The 17,609-nt window shown below is 38.3% G+C and overlaps 2 protein-coding genes across 2 annotated transcripts; one reads left to right on the top strand and one right to left on the bottom strand.

Moving 5' to 3' along the window:
• Positions 1 to 25: 25 nt before the first annotated feature.
• dhx57 (DEAH (Asp-Glu-Ala-Asp/His) box polypeptide 57) lies at positions 26 to 13,836 on the bottom strand. The gene is made up of 25 exons (XM_020929939.2): positions 13,801 to 13,836; positions 13,160 to 13,193; positions 12,882 to 13,068; positions 12,289 to 12,573; positions 11,683 to 11,886; positions 10,436 to 11,304; positions 10,180 to 10,364; positions 9,989 to 10,110; positions 9,703 to 9,898; positions 9,490 to 9,614; positions 9,279 to 9,412; positions 9,153 to 9,207; positions 8,849 to 9,060; positions 8,331 to 8,447; positions 7,157 to 7,253; positions 6,876 to 7,049; positions 5,975 to 6,175; positions 4,545 to 4,821; positions 4,131 to 4,226; positions 3,085 to 3,168; positions 1,964 to 2,101; positions 1,821 to 1,895; positions 1,186 to 1,320; positions 910 to 1,110; positions 26 to 781 (listed from the first exon to the last, which is right to left on the bottom strand). The coding sequence occupies exons 3-25, from the start codon at positions 13,064 to 13,066 to the stop codon at positions 638 to 640; spliced, it is 4,311 nt and encodes a 1,436-aa protein (XP_020785598.2). The 5' UTR covers positions 13,067 to 13,068; positions 13,160 to 13,193; positions 13,801 to 13,836; the 3' UTR covers positions 26 to 637.
• A 293-nt stretch (positions 13,837 to 14,129) lies between these two features.
• morn2 (MORN repeat containing 2) lies at positions 14,130 to 16,312 on the top strand. The gene is made up of 5 exons (XM_020930157.2): positions 14,130 to 14,136; positions 14,213 to 14,266; positions 15,214 to 15,320; positions 15,390 to 15,526; positions 15,905 to 16,312. Exons 1-5 carry the CDS (start codon positions 14,130 to 14,132, stop codon positions 16,011 to 16,013), a joined length of 414 nt encoding a protein of 137 aa, XP_020785816.1. The 3' UTR covers positions 16,014 to 16,312.
• The last annotated feature ends 1,297 nt before the right edge of the window (positions 16,313 to 17,609 follow it).

The following is a 17,609-nucleotide window of genomic DNA, read 5'->3' as shown; positions in this document are numbered from 1 at the left end:
ACAATGTAAAGAAAGATGAGAAATACTGAGTTACATTATTTTATTATTATTTATGTATTATGTTAATTGACAGTAAACGTTTTGAACTTTATTACTGAATTTATCATGCAAAGGTCATTTATGACAGAAAGATCTCTCAGTCTCCTGAAGGCCCTGTATTCACATTGTGAAGGTTTTGTTTGACATCATTATATTGAAATACATTCAGAAAATGTAAAAACACTGACCATCATGCAGACATTTTTAGATTTGTCAATCATGCATTTACTAATAAATAGTAACATTAAATATTACAAATCCAATATGGACACAAAAGTACAGTTGTGTGAAAAACACAACCCAAAGCTAAACAGCAGTTGTTCTTAAAGCCCACGTCCATGTTCCTCTATACTGTTCGTACAGTAGATATGACATTATATTTAGAAAGAAGTGCATCATTTTGTGGTTCTCTGCATAGATTATTTCAAGGCAATTAAGCGTTGAAGTCTTGTTTAGTAGGAAATATAGTAAATATATTCTGTGTAAACACTGTGATTGTGTGAGATACATAATCACACTTTCCTTAAATACACTGACGTCCCTGTGTTGATTACTGCAGTACTGCATGTGTGTGTACTCAGAGCCCTTGGAGATGCAGTTACTGTGTAGAGATTAGGTGGACGATCATGCGGATGATACGAGAGCCACGAGGACAACTGCACAGGTCCATGACGGGATTCTTGATCTTATCTTCCAGCAGCTGGTCCAACTCCCAGCGCAGCTCCTTCACCAGCTCCGCCACCTGAACGACAGCACCACAGTCAGTGAAATCATACAGCAGATTACGATTACTATTACTATTATTATTACCATCACCATTATTATTATTATTACGCAGCAGATTAAAAGGACACAGAGAGGGACACGCACCTGATGAGAGGCAGCAGCAAATCGAATCCAGCCGTCATCGAGGGAAATGAGAAACTCTCCTTTGTGCAGCTCCACATTGACCTGTCCTCCTCCGAACAACACCAGCGGGTAAACAGACACCATGCTGCAGTCTCTGATGAACACACGACTGGTTTTCACTTTCTCGTGGTACACCAGGTACGGGCTGGTGTAGTGCCGAACCTGGAACACGAAATAAAGCTAGAATCCTTTTTCTATACAAGACTTAAGTTACACATGATCTGGACCTGTACTTACTGTGTAGTTGACAGAGGACGGGTGCACATTCACGTATCCGTCGTTCTTGGTCAGGAAACGAAGTTCATTTGCTTTCGGTTGCATCTTCATGGCCCCTTTGCTCGTCATTTTGTAATTTCCTTGAGGAGACCGCACCTGCAAAGAAATACCTTATGTTCAAAAGACTTAACATCATTCTGTCTAGATTATCTAATAAGTTTAAATTTGAGAAAGTGAGAATTATATGGTAGAGTTTGCCATTTAATTGTCAAAATGCAGATTTGTTGACCTGGTATTTGGTATTAATCAACAAAAATAATACAATAATATCACTGTAATTACTAGGCCTATCCACATGAAACAAAAACTAGCAAAATGTTCAACATAATTTCTGTCAGTATAAATAAACAAACAACCCATCTGAAAAGACATAACATAGATGTTATAGATTAATATGGCAAGTTTGTAGAGATGTAAGTATAATGATTCAACATTTGTGGATCATAAATTTGGGTATTTCTTTCAAAAACATAAAAATATGAACAAAACTTACAATAGAACCATGTCCCAACATGTCACTGAAATATTACATTTATTATAAAAAATTAAACGGATAAAATGAGAGATTGTGGTAGAGGGGTAGAGTGGTAGAGTACCTGCACAACGTTGGGGTAGAGGGCAGCACAGAGCATAGCAGACATGAGTTTGATGTTTTCCGCGTTTAGATTCGCCTGGAAATATAATATTTGGTTAATCTATGGTGTTGTCTTACAATTAATGGTCTTTGGCAAAAACTCACCTCTGGGCCAGTGGACTCCAGGACTCCATCTGTCCCTTTGGAGCTCATCCGCTCTATCATCCTGGCTCTCAGTCCTTCTTTTATGAATCCAATATCTGACAGCAGCTCAGCAAACTGCCTCTTTAGACTGGCTATCTCCTAAAAAAAAAGGAAAAGTACATAGTATTAAGGGGACAGAGGAGCTCCTCCTCCAACAGGCTCCTACAGCTCTGCTACAGGACTACATTAATATAATATTCCCTACAACTGTACAACAACTCACCTTTATGTAACAGATAACGCCATGTCCTATCAATCACTATTTCACCTTTGCACCGTTTCTCCGGATGATCTTTTGTATATAGCTGAGAAATATTTGTATTACTATATTTGTAGATATAGATTTTTTTATTTTACTTGTAAGCACTTGTACATTTATGTAATTATTAAGGATGTAACGATATCTAAATCTCTTGGTACGATACTATCACAATATGCATCTCATGGTATTATATTATTTTGATATTATAAAGAGGCTAATATAATTGAAGATGGGACACTTTTTTGCTTTTAAAATACCTTGACAAGATTTTGATGTGAATTATTTCCGTCATGTTTTTTACTTGAATTCTTGGGATTATAACTTCATGTTGTCTGCCCTGAAATGAATCATGGGATATGTAGTTTCTGATGTTCATAACCTGTTGCCTTTATAAAACCATGCATTTAAGCAAAGGAACTTGTAATTCAGTATATTGTGACAGCCCATGATATTACTGTGAGACTTTTGATGATACGATATCACAATATTTCGGTTATTGCTACATCCCTAGTAATTATGCCTAATTTGACACCAGTCTCTTCTTGTTTTTTTTGCTTATTTTTAATTGATTATTACCATTTATATTTTGCGCTTTGAATTATAATATATTATGATGTGTGAGCTACTGTGTCCAAATAATCTCCCTAGTGGATCTATAAAGTTCGTTTAAGTTTAAGAATTTAGAAATTAAATAGGTCCTTGAGTGAGCACAATTCTGCCCCCTTATCTTGAGGCCAAGTCAACGCTGCTGTGGCTGTTTGGGAAATGGGTTACATAATTGTTCAAGGCAAATTAATGTGTTCAGACAGGACTGACTGACCTGTAAGCCTCGCCAGGACAGGAAGTTCTCTCTGCAGTAAACAAAGCTGGCCTGGTTTCCATTCTTTGCAGCCGAGCACCAACCCTGAAAAAAAACAAACAGACCTTAATTAAGAATTTCAATATTGAGTTTTAATTCTTACAAGACTATTATTAACCCCACAGTTTAGTTTTTTTTAAATTAAAGACTGGGGAGGAAATTATTTCTCAATACGATATTTCACGATATAGAACTCACAGTGCGATTGGGATACTTTGTAGAGGCAATAAAATAAAATAAATATGATTAATAAAACATATGTTAATTTTCCTCTTTAAATGTTTATTCTTTCACACGTCAAAACTTGAAGTCACATTAATTGATAAAGTGGAAATAGAAAAAGTAATAATATATGTTATAAAAAATTCTGGGGAAAAAATGCTTTTACTTTTAATGGTTCAATTGCATTTATAGAATTTATATTCAGGCTGAGATCAAGCAGTGATTCAAATTTCAGCACGATCAAACTAAGCTTGTTTGTGCCATTGCTGGCCAACTGTGAAAAATGCCCCGTAATGTATTTTTTGCTTGTAGTCATGCATAGAATTTAATACACACATCTGCTAATGTTGGCATTTCATGTCTATGGTAGGGGGCACTTTTGTGTTCAGTTGCCTTATACTTTATAGTCCTTGAGATTCAGACAAGAATTTAAGTTCTATAGAATCTAGAGAACTAGACTCTGTCCTGTCTAGAGTCTAGACCAATGCCTGTGGCCATGAGAAGTCGTCAAAGAAACAGGAAATGAGGTTTTTTTCACTGGCGTGCTACGACAAACCATAAGGAATATCCCCAAAAACTGAGAATTTTTGTGAACCTATGTCTCTAGATGTGACATGTCAAATCAGTGCTCATTTGGTTTGGTTTGGGGAATTTTCATCAAGGCCCGTTCGTTTAGGCCCTCACAATCGCGATCGTTTGCAAGGAAAAATAATAATAGAGAAGAAGAAACGGGTGAAGACGAATAGCTGTGGCCAAAAATCTAAATTAACCCCAGAGTTTGGTACCTTGTAAGCTTGTAATAAAGCCAGATGATCACTGTTAGCCAGAGCAAACGCCAGCTTCTTTTCATTGGCTTCCTCGCGCTTATCCCACGGAGACACCTAAGAATTACAGCATACAGACATTGTTTAGTTTGATTTGTTGATAGAGGCATAAATATAGCTAGCCTCGTATCATAACTGCCCAAGTAATTTTTTTGGCTAATTTACAGACTCATTCCACTCTCCCGACTTTGCTGCATCTGTATTTGTCACAGTCATTTGCCAATCAGAACAACTTTCACAGCCAAAGACACACAAACCGCTCCAATCATCTTATTGACATAGGCTTATTTCTGTATTCCTCCTTTTTCAACCTTTAAATATCACTTAGGCAACTACGCTACGAGGCCAACGCTACGCAAAGCTAAACATTCTTACAAAAGGTGATTTGAAAGCCAAACTTGCTGCAATGGTTAATGCCGGGTCAAGGCAGCGGAATATGGCCCCAAACAGCATGAGTTTTCCTATGCGCACGTCAACCGGCAGGCAGGCCAGGTGGTAGCCCAGTGGGGTGAGCTTCTCATCTGCGGTCAGAGCCCCTAGATCCTGCAGTCTCTGTTTGGCAGCCTCTAAACTCCCCATCGCCGGAGGTTCAATGAGTCGAGTGAATACTGACTCCAGTGTCTGCTCGGCAAACACGTCCAGCACCTTGATTCTGTTACAGCAGAGAGGGAAAAGTCAATAGAGAAGAACACTACATGGGCCTTCTCTAGACATAATAGTGGAAAAGACATTCACTATAGTCTGCATGGTGTTTGAGAGAGTATATAAAAGGGAAAATTCAATAGGTTGGGTTCATGTTTTGGAATTTGACGAGGTCGTATTCTCAGATGGTGAACAAGAGCCTAAACTAGTCTATGGGAGATTCACTATTTTAGAAAGAAATATTAAAAACAGTAATCCACAAACATTGAACCTCAAACATTCTGCTCCACCTTGTGATGTCATGTAATAATGCAAGTAGTGCTGCACTGTGTTTTTAAATGCCAAACCCTGCACGCCCGCGGGATCCGATGCAAAACAGTGCGACACGGGACACATTTTGAAAGCTCACTGGGAGTGCGGATGGAAACGGGACTGAACAACAGGGGAGCGGGCGGGAGGGATGATAAACTGCAGTCACGCAAACTAAATATGAGTGTAAAGTAAAATATACAAATGTTTAATGTATGGCTATCATATATCATTTGGGCTGGATATTTTATTTGGCATTAATAAAAACACTTTAAGCAGCCTAAATTTGCGGATGTGGTCAAATCTCACGCACATTTTAGACAATTCCTTTCCACTTCTCCATGTTTGGTAGCTCTTAAGAAAGTGAACTTGCGAGTGGGAGCGGGACAGTGTATTGCAGATGTGGGCGGGAGCAGGACTGAAAATTACAATTCTTTGCGGGAGCAGGCGGGAGTGGGACTGCAAATTCTGTGCTGCGCAGACTTGTACCATACACCCTCGCTTGAATCATTTGGATCAGTTTAGTCTTAAAATTGCAGATCTCTACTGAACTACAGGTAAAAGGTAGCAGTTCATTTGAAAAATATCACTACATGACATCACAATGTGGAACGGAGCATTTTGAGCTTTGTCATCGTAGACAAAGTAATAGTAAAGGGTTACTTATGTGTGAATGAAACAAAACACAGCTCTGGGTATATTTGTGATGAGGACACAACATTATAACACGTAATCAAAAGGGCAAAACATCATTGCCATTTAAATCTCTTCAATATAAATTTTAAATGTCCAAAAGTGAGATAATTCTGAGGTTTTGGTATGCGTGTAAACATAGAGCAGACAGATGTGTGTACCGCAGGCAGAGCTGCTCTAGTGGGACCCTCTGTATCTCGGGCAGCTGCTGCTCAGACAGATGATGCTGGAAGCAGTGGCTGGTGAAGAGGTGGAAGCACACGCCCGAGGCCACACGTCCCGCTCGGCCTTTCCTCTGCAGTGCGTTGGCTCTGGACACCCACGAATCCTCCAGGCTCTCCATGCTTTTGGTCGCATCATACCTAAAAATAAACACAAATGAGAAGGCATATATTGAAATTTGGTGTCACAATTATTATGGCCACAGTAATCATTAAAGTTGCTGATAGTTAAAAAATGTTATGGATATGAATAATTATAATTTTAATGTTATGAATAAGTTCCATGTTTAAACTGTTATAGTATTGTATTTTGTTATCAGTGTAAACAACAATGATCTAAAGAAGGACATTATGGATAAGGAGCTTTTTTCTGCACCTTTTGGTGATCTTTACTGTCCCACAAATAATTATTGCCTTTTTATCACGATAAACAATATTATTGTTCATTTTCCCTTCCTCAGAAAGGAAATGTAATTGTTAAAGGTGCACTATATAATTTTTCTGGTGGAGGGTCTGACATCTGCTTGTCTCTATGGATATTTTATTGCTTTGTCTGAAACATTCCACCAGATGGCATTAAACATATGTATCTCATGAAGACAAGCAAATGACACCACAAGGCCAAGTTACAGCTGACCTGTAACTGCGGCGATATGACCCCACTCACAGTAAGTACGCAGATTTTTATGGTATTTTCTAACACTAAAAGACCTGTAATTAAATACTTGCATGTATGAAAATTTTTATGCTATTCTGTGCAAAGCAATAGCATCTCTGCAAAGACAAGAATTGGCAAAGCCCTTCCTTAATTTTTTTTATTGTAATATTTTAATGGCATTACCTTTTCTCCTTCATCTTTCCTGAGTCGATCACATACACCACGTCATCGATGGTCACGGAGGTCTCAGCGATGTTTGTGGAGATGATGATCTTTGTGACACCGTCTTGAGGTCGGCTGAAAACTGCCTGCTGCTCCTCATTGGACAAAGTGGAGTGCAATGGATACACCACACACCTGGTGAAAAAAAGTATAGTTTTTTTCAGAAGAGTTAGTCTAATTTTATTTATTTTTATTATTATTTTAATGTTTAGTTTTTGATTGTATCTTATACAGTATTTTACCTTTTGGCACCCCGGTTGTTGAACATTCGATTTGACTGAAGCTGTTCATAGAGCATTTTGATTTCTGCGAGGCCTGGCATAAAGACCAACACTGCTCCTGGAAAAGTTACGCAAATAGTCTTTATGTTAAATGAACGAAATATGAGTTTCTTAAGTGTCCTACATTATGCTAAATTGCCTTTTATGAGCTTTTAAGCCATGTTTTAAAGTTCCTACCTACTCAAAAACATACCCAGAGTTGTGTTTTTGTTTCATTCATACATGTTTGAGTAATCCTGCATTAGTCTGTCTACATCCCCAAAGTTTAAAATGTTCTGTTCCACCTTGTGCTGTCATGAAGAGGTAGTTTTCAAGTTAACAGCTACTGTTTACCTTTTGTTCTGTAGGGATTGTAAGTCCAGAGCTGAAATTATCCAAATGATTCTAGTGAAGATGTATGGAGTTTTCAAAATTACCACATGACATCACAAGGTGGCACTGAGTGTTTTTAGTTTGAAAGAAGAACTCAGCCTAAATATGCAGGTTTGTGTGTTAAACGTGTGAATGAAACAAAACCTAACTCCAAGTATATTTGTGGTGAGGAAACAACATTATAACACAGATCAGAAAATAGTAGCTCACCAAAGGATTTCTGAATTATATGTATTGCACTCACTAACTAAAATTTGATTAATTACCACTGCAATGTCATTTTAAAATGTCATTTTGATGCCTAACTAAATTGATAATGGCTTACGTTTAATAGGAATCTAACTGTACCCCATCTAAAGCTTGCCATAACTCTTCTACTTTCTCAATTTCTGGTGACTGCTAAAATGAGTAGCTCTCTGACATTTTCGTTTTATAAAGGTAGTTCACCAGAGAAAAAAGGTTGGAGACCAGTGAAGTAGGGTAAAAGAATTAAAAGAGCACGATGTAAGTTTCTAGTGCTTGTCTTATGAAAATATTAATGCTCTCTCTGCAATGTCTATCTCTCTCTCAGGTGCTTTTATTGTCAAAACAGTGAGGTCAACTACTTCTGCAATCTCCATGGAGACCAGTTTTATACCATTTTGTGTAGCATTATAGACAAAGGAACATTTACATGGAGAAGAGAAAAATTTGGAGCATCCACCTAAAAACATGCTTGCAGCCCTGTATAAATTACATTCACATATTATCATTGTCGTCATACCAGGGGGGTAGTTGTGTTTTCCATCCACAATCCACTCTAAGATGCTTTCCACCAGGTCCATGTTGATTTTATCCAAGTCCATAGCAGCCATCGTCTTCAACACAGACTTCTTGGTATCTACAGAGATAAAATAATAAGAGTTTATAAAATACATACAAGCACATGGTCAGAGGGTATATTTACATGATCATTTCCTTTTTTGCATACATTTCCTTGTCAAAACCTGCACAGTTGTGATAAATCTGAAACAAATCAGCTTGCTCATATTGTATTGATGTAAATGTTAAACTGACATTAAAACAATTATTTAAATCAATCAATCAGTGTATTTAGATTTTTGCTCTTTGTTATAATATTTATTGTGATATGTGAGCTATTAATTCCCCTTGTGGGTCAATAAAGTTTGTCTAAGTCTAATCATTTAAACTCCAGAAATCAGATAATAACCACTATTCTGTGTGCACATAAACATATCAACTGTCACCAGGAAATATTGTACGTGTAAAATGTGATTTCACCTTTGTATCTCATCGTTAGATCCTGAAAGCTGAGCTGTTGGTCGGGGATGGAGTCTTTAACAAAGTCTTTTTTACAGAGGGACATGAAGTTCCACACGTCTTCACTTAAATCCTCCACTAAATCGCGTGAGTCTTTTCCTCCTCTTCCGCCGACACTAGACACATTCTGTTTGCCTGAGCGCATAAAGGGGCTGCCATCTTCAATGACATATCTAAAATGATGAGCAGCACAACGAACAGACCAAGTGAGTCGTTTTGTTTATGCAATAGTAATTAAGGTACAAATAATGAATAGTGTAATCACCCTGTTTTATCAATTGCATCTTCCAGAAAGAACTGGTCAACTGGAAAAGTACGACCTGGGAACAAAATGATTATGTCAGATTTGTATTTTAATTATCTAATCTAATAAACAAGTTTACTTTCAAACCTGGTATATGGACAGTGGGGCAGTTGTAGAAATATTCAGAGAAGAGATTAGCATTAAGAGTGGCACTCATCAAAATTATCTTTAAGTCTGGTCTCTGAACGATTAAGTCTTTGAGCACCAAAAGTAGAAAGTCACTAAACATTAACAAAAGAATTAATTAGAACTGTGAACATTTCACAGGACAAATTATATTTTCATTTTAATATGTTACCTTTCCTCTGTTCGTTCATGCACCTCGTCCACTATGACGTGTGTGACCCCTGTGAGATCTGCCTCACCTTCCAGTCTCCTTAGTAACACACCTGTAGTGCAGTACAGGAGCCTGGTGGAGGACGACTTAAAGAAGAAAAGAGTAAAGAGTAAACTACATAATGTTTAGTGTTTGTTTGGTTTACAGGAGAATCATCAGATCAGATGAACATACTCGGACACTCTCCAGGCGGATCTGGTAGCCCACTGACTTGCCCAGGGACTCAGCCCGTTCCTGAGCCACTCTCTGTGCCACTGAAATGGCAGAGATTCTGCGTGGTTGGGTGCAGATGATGTTGGCGACCTGGCCTGCAGGTCCTCTTAAAGAGGCATCCAGGATAAACTGGGGGATCTGGGTGGTCTTACCACACCTGCAAACATTTAACAACTTTAATAAAAGAAAATACATTTGGACAGAAGCCGCATGAAATGATCTAAAAGTTTTAGTGTGTGAAACTCACCCAGTCATTCCACTGACCACAAGCACCTGACATCCTTCGAGCATAGCAAGGATTGTGTCTTTTTCCTGCCATGCGGGAAGGTTCCTCCTTTGCTCCAGCATCGACCTGAATCTTCTGGAGCTCTGAGACAAACAGACATGTTTAATCCAATATAGTATATAATATATAATATTTCCATATCAGCAACTCACCGTTTTTTTCTGATAGTCCTTACACAGCTTGCCATTTTCTTGCAGAAGATTGTCTATTTTCAGGTTGTGCTTATTTACCATCTTCTTTCTCAAATTGACATAACTCTCATTTTCCACCGGAACAGCCTGTTCTTCATCCTCCTCATCCCTCTCATCCAGCTCCTCAGTGTCCCCAGTATCTTTATCTAAAAGTACAAGTAAATATTTTAGATTGGTGCTTTTTACATTGTCACATTACGTATTACCCTGAACTTACATGGATCCATGGTTTTGTAGTTGTTAGGTGGTCCCACTCTCCTGGCGCTGGTGCTACTGCTTCGACTTTCCTCAGATCCGTTGCTTTTCACACTTTTGCTCTTTGCCACAGAGAGAGAGGGTGGAGCGGGAGTCAAAACAGGAGGTGGGGAGCTGTATTTGTGATGAGTAACAGCAAGTAACTCCTTCATTGTGTCTTCATCCTCGCACAAAGTTATTAAAGTGTAAACTACAGGCTCACTGCTCTTTGCTGCCGAAAGCGCCTCTCCGTAGAGCCGCTCTGTAACGCTCAGTCTCCCTGCTGCCCCCACGGACTCATCATTGGTGCTAAAGGCAACTACTGGAGCCTGAAAGGGGTATCGGTTTCCTTTGGGGAAGCGGATCTCCAGTTCATACTCAAGAGGAGAGAAGCTGCTTATGCCGGGTTGGCTTGGACCAGTCATTTTAGAGGCACCATCTTTAAAAGGGTCTTTGGTAGGAAGCTGGTGTTTGAACCTGCATTTTGCCCCAAAGCGACAGCCTTGCCCTTTCAAGAAAAATCTGCAGACGTCACGAATATGAACTTTTTCACCATTTTGTTTATTCTCAGCTTTCTGTGATAGAAATGGTAAATCAAGGGATACAGTCCAGACCACATTGGCAATTTTTTCACTGAAGCGCTCTCCGTAAATGGCAGTTAGGGCTAGAGCCTCCTCCTGCCTCTGGCTCAGACATTCATCCATTGGCACATTGTCCAGGTCATCGGGGCATAATGCTTTCTGCCCGAAACGCTCACTGAAAACCTGCTGAAGAAGCTGTTCTAAAGTGGAACCAAATTCTCCATCACGAGTCTCCAGGGCCTTTTTGCTGCGCTCTCTGTCAAACCCATACCTGTACATGAAAGTCTAGGTTACAATCTGTACAATAGTAGGCCTGTCATTATAATTACAATATCGACTATGGTGAATGAAACAGTCAATGAAACAGTAATTAATGGAGCTCAATATTTATCGTGGGCAACCTTTTGTTGCACTAGTGGGGAATGTTTGGGTATTTTTTGTAGAATAAAAGATTTGATAAGTAAATTCTATGACAATTTTTGTATTCTAACAGTTTCACCGTGATTTATGTTTATTGTGTCAGTAGCCAAGAGTAGATTCAATATTATACTTTATATGGAAATTTTCTGTAACATTTTATTGCACTTCTTAATGTATTATGGCAGAAATATACTTAATTTTTTAGAATAATGATCCTTTTGTGTTTTACCTGCTGAGTTTCCCAATGGCAAACAAGGATATGACAGGCTCAGGAGGTGGTCTCTCCTCATCAGACAGAGAGTCGTACTCTGGTGTTTCTGCCCTGTCCACAGGCTCATCATGAGTCGCCCAAAACTGACCTTCCTCCCGATGGTCCATCTCATCATACTCTTCCTCCTCCTCTTCATCACCAGAGTAATCTGAACTACAATCACTGGAAAAGAAATTGTAACTTAAATGTATTTAGGATTTTCTATTACAGATTTAAGATATGCTAGAATTTCCTACTGCATGGGTAATTGTGATTGTTTATTATAAGTATTAATCCACAAATGTAGTAAAAATGTTGTAATAATTGTGGCCTGTATTCTATACAGACTATAGAACATGTCAAGTGCAAAGAAATAATTGTTAGTTGGAGCCCTAAAAGTAAAACATTCATAGAAAATAAACCATGATTCTGTTTAACAATCACCAACAGGTCGGTCATTTGATTAGAATATCAGTTGCATATGTTAAATTGGCCATTCTACTGCAGCATTAAAGTAAAGTAAACTATGCAAATATATGTGGATTTTTAATAAATGTCATACAGAAATATATACGTTTAACTCACTCATATGGCTCAAAGTCTTGAGTCTGGAGTTCCCGGAGAAGCTCCTTCAGTTGTTCCTGGTTTTCATTTGTCATAAAAATCCTCTGAAGCGGCATACTGCTCCCCTCAGACTTAATGCCATCACTCGGCTTTAGGCTGGGTCTCTCTCTTGCCAGAGATCTGGGCAATGCTTTGCCTCGACTGTTTCTGAAGTCCCTGTCATCTCCTCCTCTTCCTCCTCTTCCTCCCCTTCCTCGAGCTCCATCAAAGGGCTTTCCACGTCCCCTGGCAGGTTTAGGTCTGTGACTAAAGCAACAAGGGGAAATTGCTCTCAATAAATAATGTTTTAATAAATTGTTACAAATAATTTCTGCATCCTGGTATATGAATATAAGAATAACACTCAAAGTTGTCAGCAGCTCTGTGTTTCTATTATTACATTTTAACATACAGACATGTCCTGTCTCTAAATTAGAAATAACTGAATAGTTTATAACTGAACAAATAAAATAAAATAAAGCAATATACAGTACAGTTAAATCAAATTGGGCAATTCAAAGCAAAACCCCATATTAACAGTTTATTAGTGTAACAGAGTCATTATATAAAAGTACCTGCTACTATGGGGTGGTCCAAAATCAAGGCTGAAATCATCTCCATCATCCCAGTCACTGGCTCCCCCTTTCCGGCTCCCTCCTCCACCTCTTGAGCCTCCTCCTCTACTTCCTCCACCACCTCTTGGCTTGTTAAATCTCCCGCCTCCCCTGTTTGGCTTCCCTCCTCTTCTCCTGGCACTCATACCTTTATCAACATAAACAAAGCATATGCATTCATTCTCAATAATCAAAAAATATCTGCCAGCAAAAATTAACACAAGGATAACACTTCTTACCGACAATCAACGCCTTGTCATAGCAGTAAACAATCTGTGAAGAAGAAATGTATGCAGATAAGTGGGATTCCGGGCAGCTTTCAAATGGCAGTGGTCCAGAAAAGGTGCAAGCAAGACAGACTGCCCCGGTGCATCTCTACCGCAGTGCTTAGTCGCTCGCACACTTTATGGTCGCTCGTAGCTGTGGGCATGGTCGTGTGTGCGCGATGGTGGCAGGCTGACACACATACACACACAAATACACACGCATACACACAAATACACACACACAGAGGCGCTGGTGGCTACAATTATGCAACCAGACTGCACACTAAGCACAACACTTCAGTTCACGCGTGGCTGGATCCTGAAAGACTTGAGCTTACACAAAGTACGACATGATCAACACATTATACAAGACCTCATGTGGCCACGATGATGCGAGTTTACAAGAGCTGAGTGAAGGAATGAAACTAGTAACCCATTTAGCTTTAATGCTAACTGCTAACAAGCCCTTTTTACTTTTGTTCTGGGAGGCTATGTAGTAATATGATGGGGTTGCACGCTAAAGAAAAAGGCAAAAATGACACTAAAGGTAGAATTAAATCTAAGCACAATGTTATGTTCAAAACTGTTTAAAACTTTACAGATTATGAGCTAACCTGACACCGCTGCTCAGATGACCACCGGCAACACGCATCGCTTTGATTGGTCAAAAAACTAAAAGTTCCGGGTCGGTCAATACTTTGTCGATTTTTTTTTTCATAGCGTATTTTTTTATTATAATTGTATTTATTTATTTATCATTGTACTTTTTATAATAGCACAGGCATAAGTCACGTCATTTGTTAAAAAAAATAAAAAATAGAAAGTGTTACCATGGAAACACCCTACGCGTCCACTTGTTACGGTTTAGGAAGCAAGAAAACTAAAGCTAGTTCATCACTGTGTTATTGTTTCAGATAAAACTCAAAGTCTGTCTCTGCTCGAAATGTCAGGTAGGTGCAGGGTGGGGAAGGTTGATTTTCTGATGTTTTAGCTCCTGTCTAACGTTAAACTCGTTGTGTGTATCAGCAGGGGTCCAGTATGTGACAGTATCCTACATATTTCCAAATGGAGATAAGTATGGTAAGTTAAAGGTGCACTGTGTAACTTTTCTGGTGAAGTCCATCCCAGTGCCACCTGCTATGCTTGGAGATTTTATTGCTCTGAGTATTATAACAGTAATATATAATGTAGAACACAATAATCTATCTGTAATCTAACACAGTAGGCTGCAGCATTAAACTTAATATCTAGGGCTTTAGATCACGAAAAAGTCTACTCAAGTAAAAATATTAAAGTACCAGTTTAAAAATGTACTTAAAGAGTAAAAAGTGAAAGTATTTTGTGAATTTTTTTTTGATCCAATTAAGCTTCAAGTGTAGGCTATTGATTTTGATAAAGATTTAAGACCTATTTTTATTGTCTGGATTTTAATACCCTGTGAGTTGTGTGGTCCTCTGTGTCTTTATTTATTTATTTTATTTATTTATTGTGCTTTTATGTGTTGATTTTATTATTTTTGTTTCATTGATTTTATTATTATTTTATTTATTTATTGTATTAGTTTCCTCATGCTTAGAACATAATTCTGCCGATTTATTTTATTTTATTTTTATTTTATTTTTTTTAAGTCAAATGTTTTATATTGCTTTGTGAAGTACTTTGGAAACTGTCTTTATAAAATGTTCTATACAATTAATGTTGGATTGGACTGGATTGGAAGATTTATGCTCAGTTTTGTTCAACAGAAACAGAAATTGAATCGATCTTTTTATTCAAGCTGTGTTTATTTGTATATTTGTTGTTATATTTTTGTTTGCTCATGTTATGAATGTGTTAACAAGCCCTTAACCTTTTCTGCAGGTCTCAAACTATAATAAAAAAATACTTTAATACTTTCTAATAAGTTTAAAAAAATATATCCACTTTAAAATATTTTTAGTAAGGCACAGATACCAAAAATTTTACTTAATTACAGTACTTTTGCCTATTACTTCTTTTGCCTATATGTGTGATCTTTTCTTTTACAGAGGGGCAGTGCTATAAGTCTGCTTCTGGAGCCATGGTGAGGGGTGGGACGGGGAAGCACTTGTTTGCCAGTGGAGTCATATACAGCGGAGAGTGGAATGAGGACAAAGTGAGTGCCTTTTGGTATTTGTTTAACCTCAATTACATGCGGTCATCTCTCTGTACGTGTCCTTCACAGATGAACGGTAAAGGGACTCTGCAGCTTCCCTCTGGAGCGCACTATGAAGGAGAGTTCAAAGACGGCATGTTTCACGGCACAGGAAAATACACGTTTACAGATGGCTCTCACTACACTGGGCACTTCAACCAGAACAGGTAAATACTGATCATTCTGCTATACAAAATAAAATAAAAGATTCATCATGTAACTTTTCTAGTGCCACAGTAGTTCCTCAACATGGTATTAAACTTGTCTGACATGCTTTTTTTTTTTTAACTGTGCGTAAATTGGTGGGTTTATATCTTAAAATACTCAGAAAAAAGGGTAAGGTAGTGTTTTCCTGGGTTTGCCTCTCCACAGATCTAACGTATAACTGAAGTGTCACTTGCTTGTCTCCGTACAATTGATAAACTTATTGCCATACTGAAGAACATTCCATGAAAAGCACTGAGACCAAATCTGGGGAACTGGTCACCCGAAAAGTTACATATTGCTTCTTTAAATGTCGTAATATAATAATGTAATTGTTTTAGGCTGGAGGGCCAAGGATCCTTCACAGATTCATCAGGACTGGTGTGGAATGGAGAGTTTCAAGGCAAAGCAGCTCTGGGCCTGAGACTGAAACATAGTTATACCTTGTGAAGCTCAGATATGATTTTGAGATTAGAAAACTGTATTTTTCCATCCTTCTTAATGGAGAAGTGAAAGAACTAATGCAGGGGTCTCTAAGCTTTTTCCTCCAGTGCCACTTTTGGCACTTTTACAAAACGAAAATGCCAGAGAGCACTCACAAGAAACTGAGATGATTATAAGAAAGAGAGTGAGGCTTGAGGTAGTTAGTTGTCTATAAAATATAAACCATTGTCCATTCATTAGTGCACAAAGTTAGGCATCAATGTACAATGGTAATAGGCATTTAATTAATTCAATTTTTACTTATTCAGCACATTCAAAAATTCCTCGGCGAGCTACTTGGAAGAGGGTAGAGAGCTACAGGTTGGAGACCCCTGAACTAATGTGTGTACCTTGGAAATTCAAATATGTAGTTCATTTTTTGTTATAATATCGTAAAACCTTTAATTAATTAATCACTGAAATTATCCTAATATTATGTCTGCTTCACTTTGCCTCCAGGTGCCTCCATTACAGAATTTTGACATTGGATTTTAAAAAGTCTAAATATTGTAACATTGACTTAGCATAAATTCAACCTGAAAGACCAAACTTCACTCCTGTCTTCCTCACTGCCTCTCTAGAGTTTACCAAACCAAATTCGTCTGCCCACTGCTCACCACACCTCTTCCTTGTCCAATCTGTGCCCAGTTTACCCAATTTAAACCTCCTTTGCAGGTACGTGGTGCTTTGGTTTGTCCTCCTCCTCTCCACCACCCACTCTGCTTCTCATTCTTTCATCGTCCCTTTCACTCTCCTCATCCTCACCTCTACCATTTCCAGTGTCTAGGCCCATGCCCTTCATTGCAGTGTCTTCTGTCAGAGTCTGAGCGCCAAAACTAACTCAATACAACTTGTGATACTTTCTCTTTTAGTCTGTCTGAGTCTCTCCAAGTTGAAATAATTTATCACCTACGATGCCACCATGGTCTCACCTTTGTCTTTCAGTTATTCAAAGGATGAATAAATAATATGAAGTAATTACAATTTTAACAACACCAAGAGTTGTTCAACACAATTTAATATGCAACGTTAGTTTTATCATTTATCATTCAGTTGTATAATGCCTCCATTGAGCTGTAATTGCACATAACCCCTGAACAATGCAAGTAGTGTTTAACATTGACACATAAGAAATTACAAACACACACTTAGATTAACATACATACAATAAGCCAAACATTTCCTTTTATCAGATACAAGAAACAACCATTTTCATTGATTGTACAGTTTAAGGTAGAAAATTATTGTATTGCAAGCTTGGGTTGGATGGCTTTGAGGAAGTAAAGGGCGGTTATGCTGAATTTAAAGGTGCACTTCTGGCGGTGAGTCCGTTACCTGCTTGTCTCCACGGAGATGTTATTGCTTTCCCGGGAATGTTCCATGGTATGACATTAAACGCACATCAAGCATTTATTCACTACAGCTGGTTCTACTGCGCATAAATACAGCAATTCCTTCTGTGAATAGGGACGAGAGATCCAGAGATCTGAGTCGTAAAGTAGCCTAGTGCTTGTTATAGGCAGGTTTAATCTATGCTGTGGAACATTCTGGACAAAGCGAAGA

Source organism: Boleophthalmus pectinirostris, unplaced genomic scaffold (assembly GCF_026225935.1).
Source record: "Boleophthalmus pectinirostris isolate CB_2022bp ecotype Guang Dong unplaced genomic scaffold, ASM2622593v1 HiC_scaffold_18, whole genome shotgun sequence".
Lineage (NCBI taxonomy): Eukaryota > Metazoa > Chordata > Actinopteri > Gobiiformes > Gobiidae > Boleophthalmus > Boleophthalmus pectinirostris.
The sequence above is the reverse complement of the archived record's forward strand: the minus strand, read 5'-3'. Positions and strand labels throughout refer to the sequence as shown.

Bases quoted from the DNA above. Each gene is read 5' to 3' on its own strand.
- dhx57 (XM_020929939.2), bottom strand. From the start codon at position 13,066: ATGAGTGCCAGGAGAAGAGGAGGGAAGCCAAACAGGGGAGGCGGGAGA. The intron at 11,887-12,288 runs GTGAGTTAAACG...TTTCTTTTCCAG, and splicing joins CAAGACTTTGAGCCATATGA to TGATTGTAGTTCAGATTACT. The intron at 1,321-1,820 runs GTACTCTACCAC...ATTTCTTTGCAG, and splicing joins TCTACCCCAACGTTGTGCAG to GTGCGGTCTCCTCAAGGAAA.
- morn2 (XM_020930157.2), top strand. The intron at 15,321-15,389 runs GTGAGTGCCTTT...TGTCCTTCACAG, and splicing joins GAGAGTGGAATGAGGACAAA to ATGAACGGTAAAGGGACTCT. The intron at 15,527-15,904 runs GTAAATACTGAT...TAATTGTTTTAG, and splicing joins GGGCACTTCAACCAGAACAG to GCTGGAGGGCCAAGGATCCT.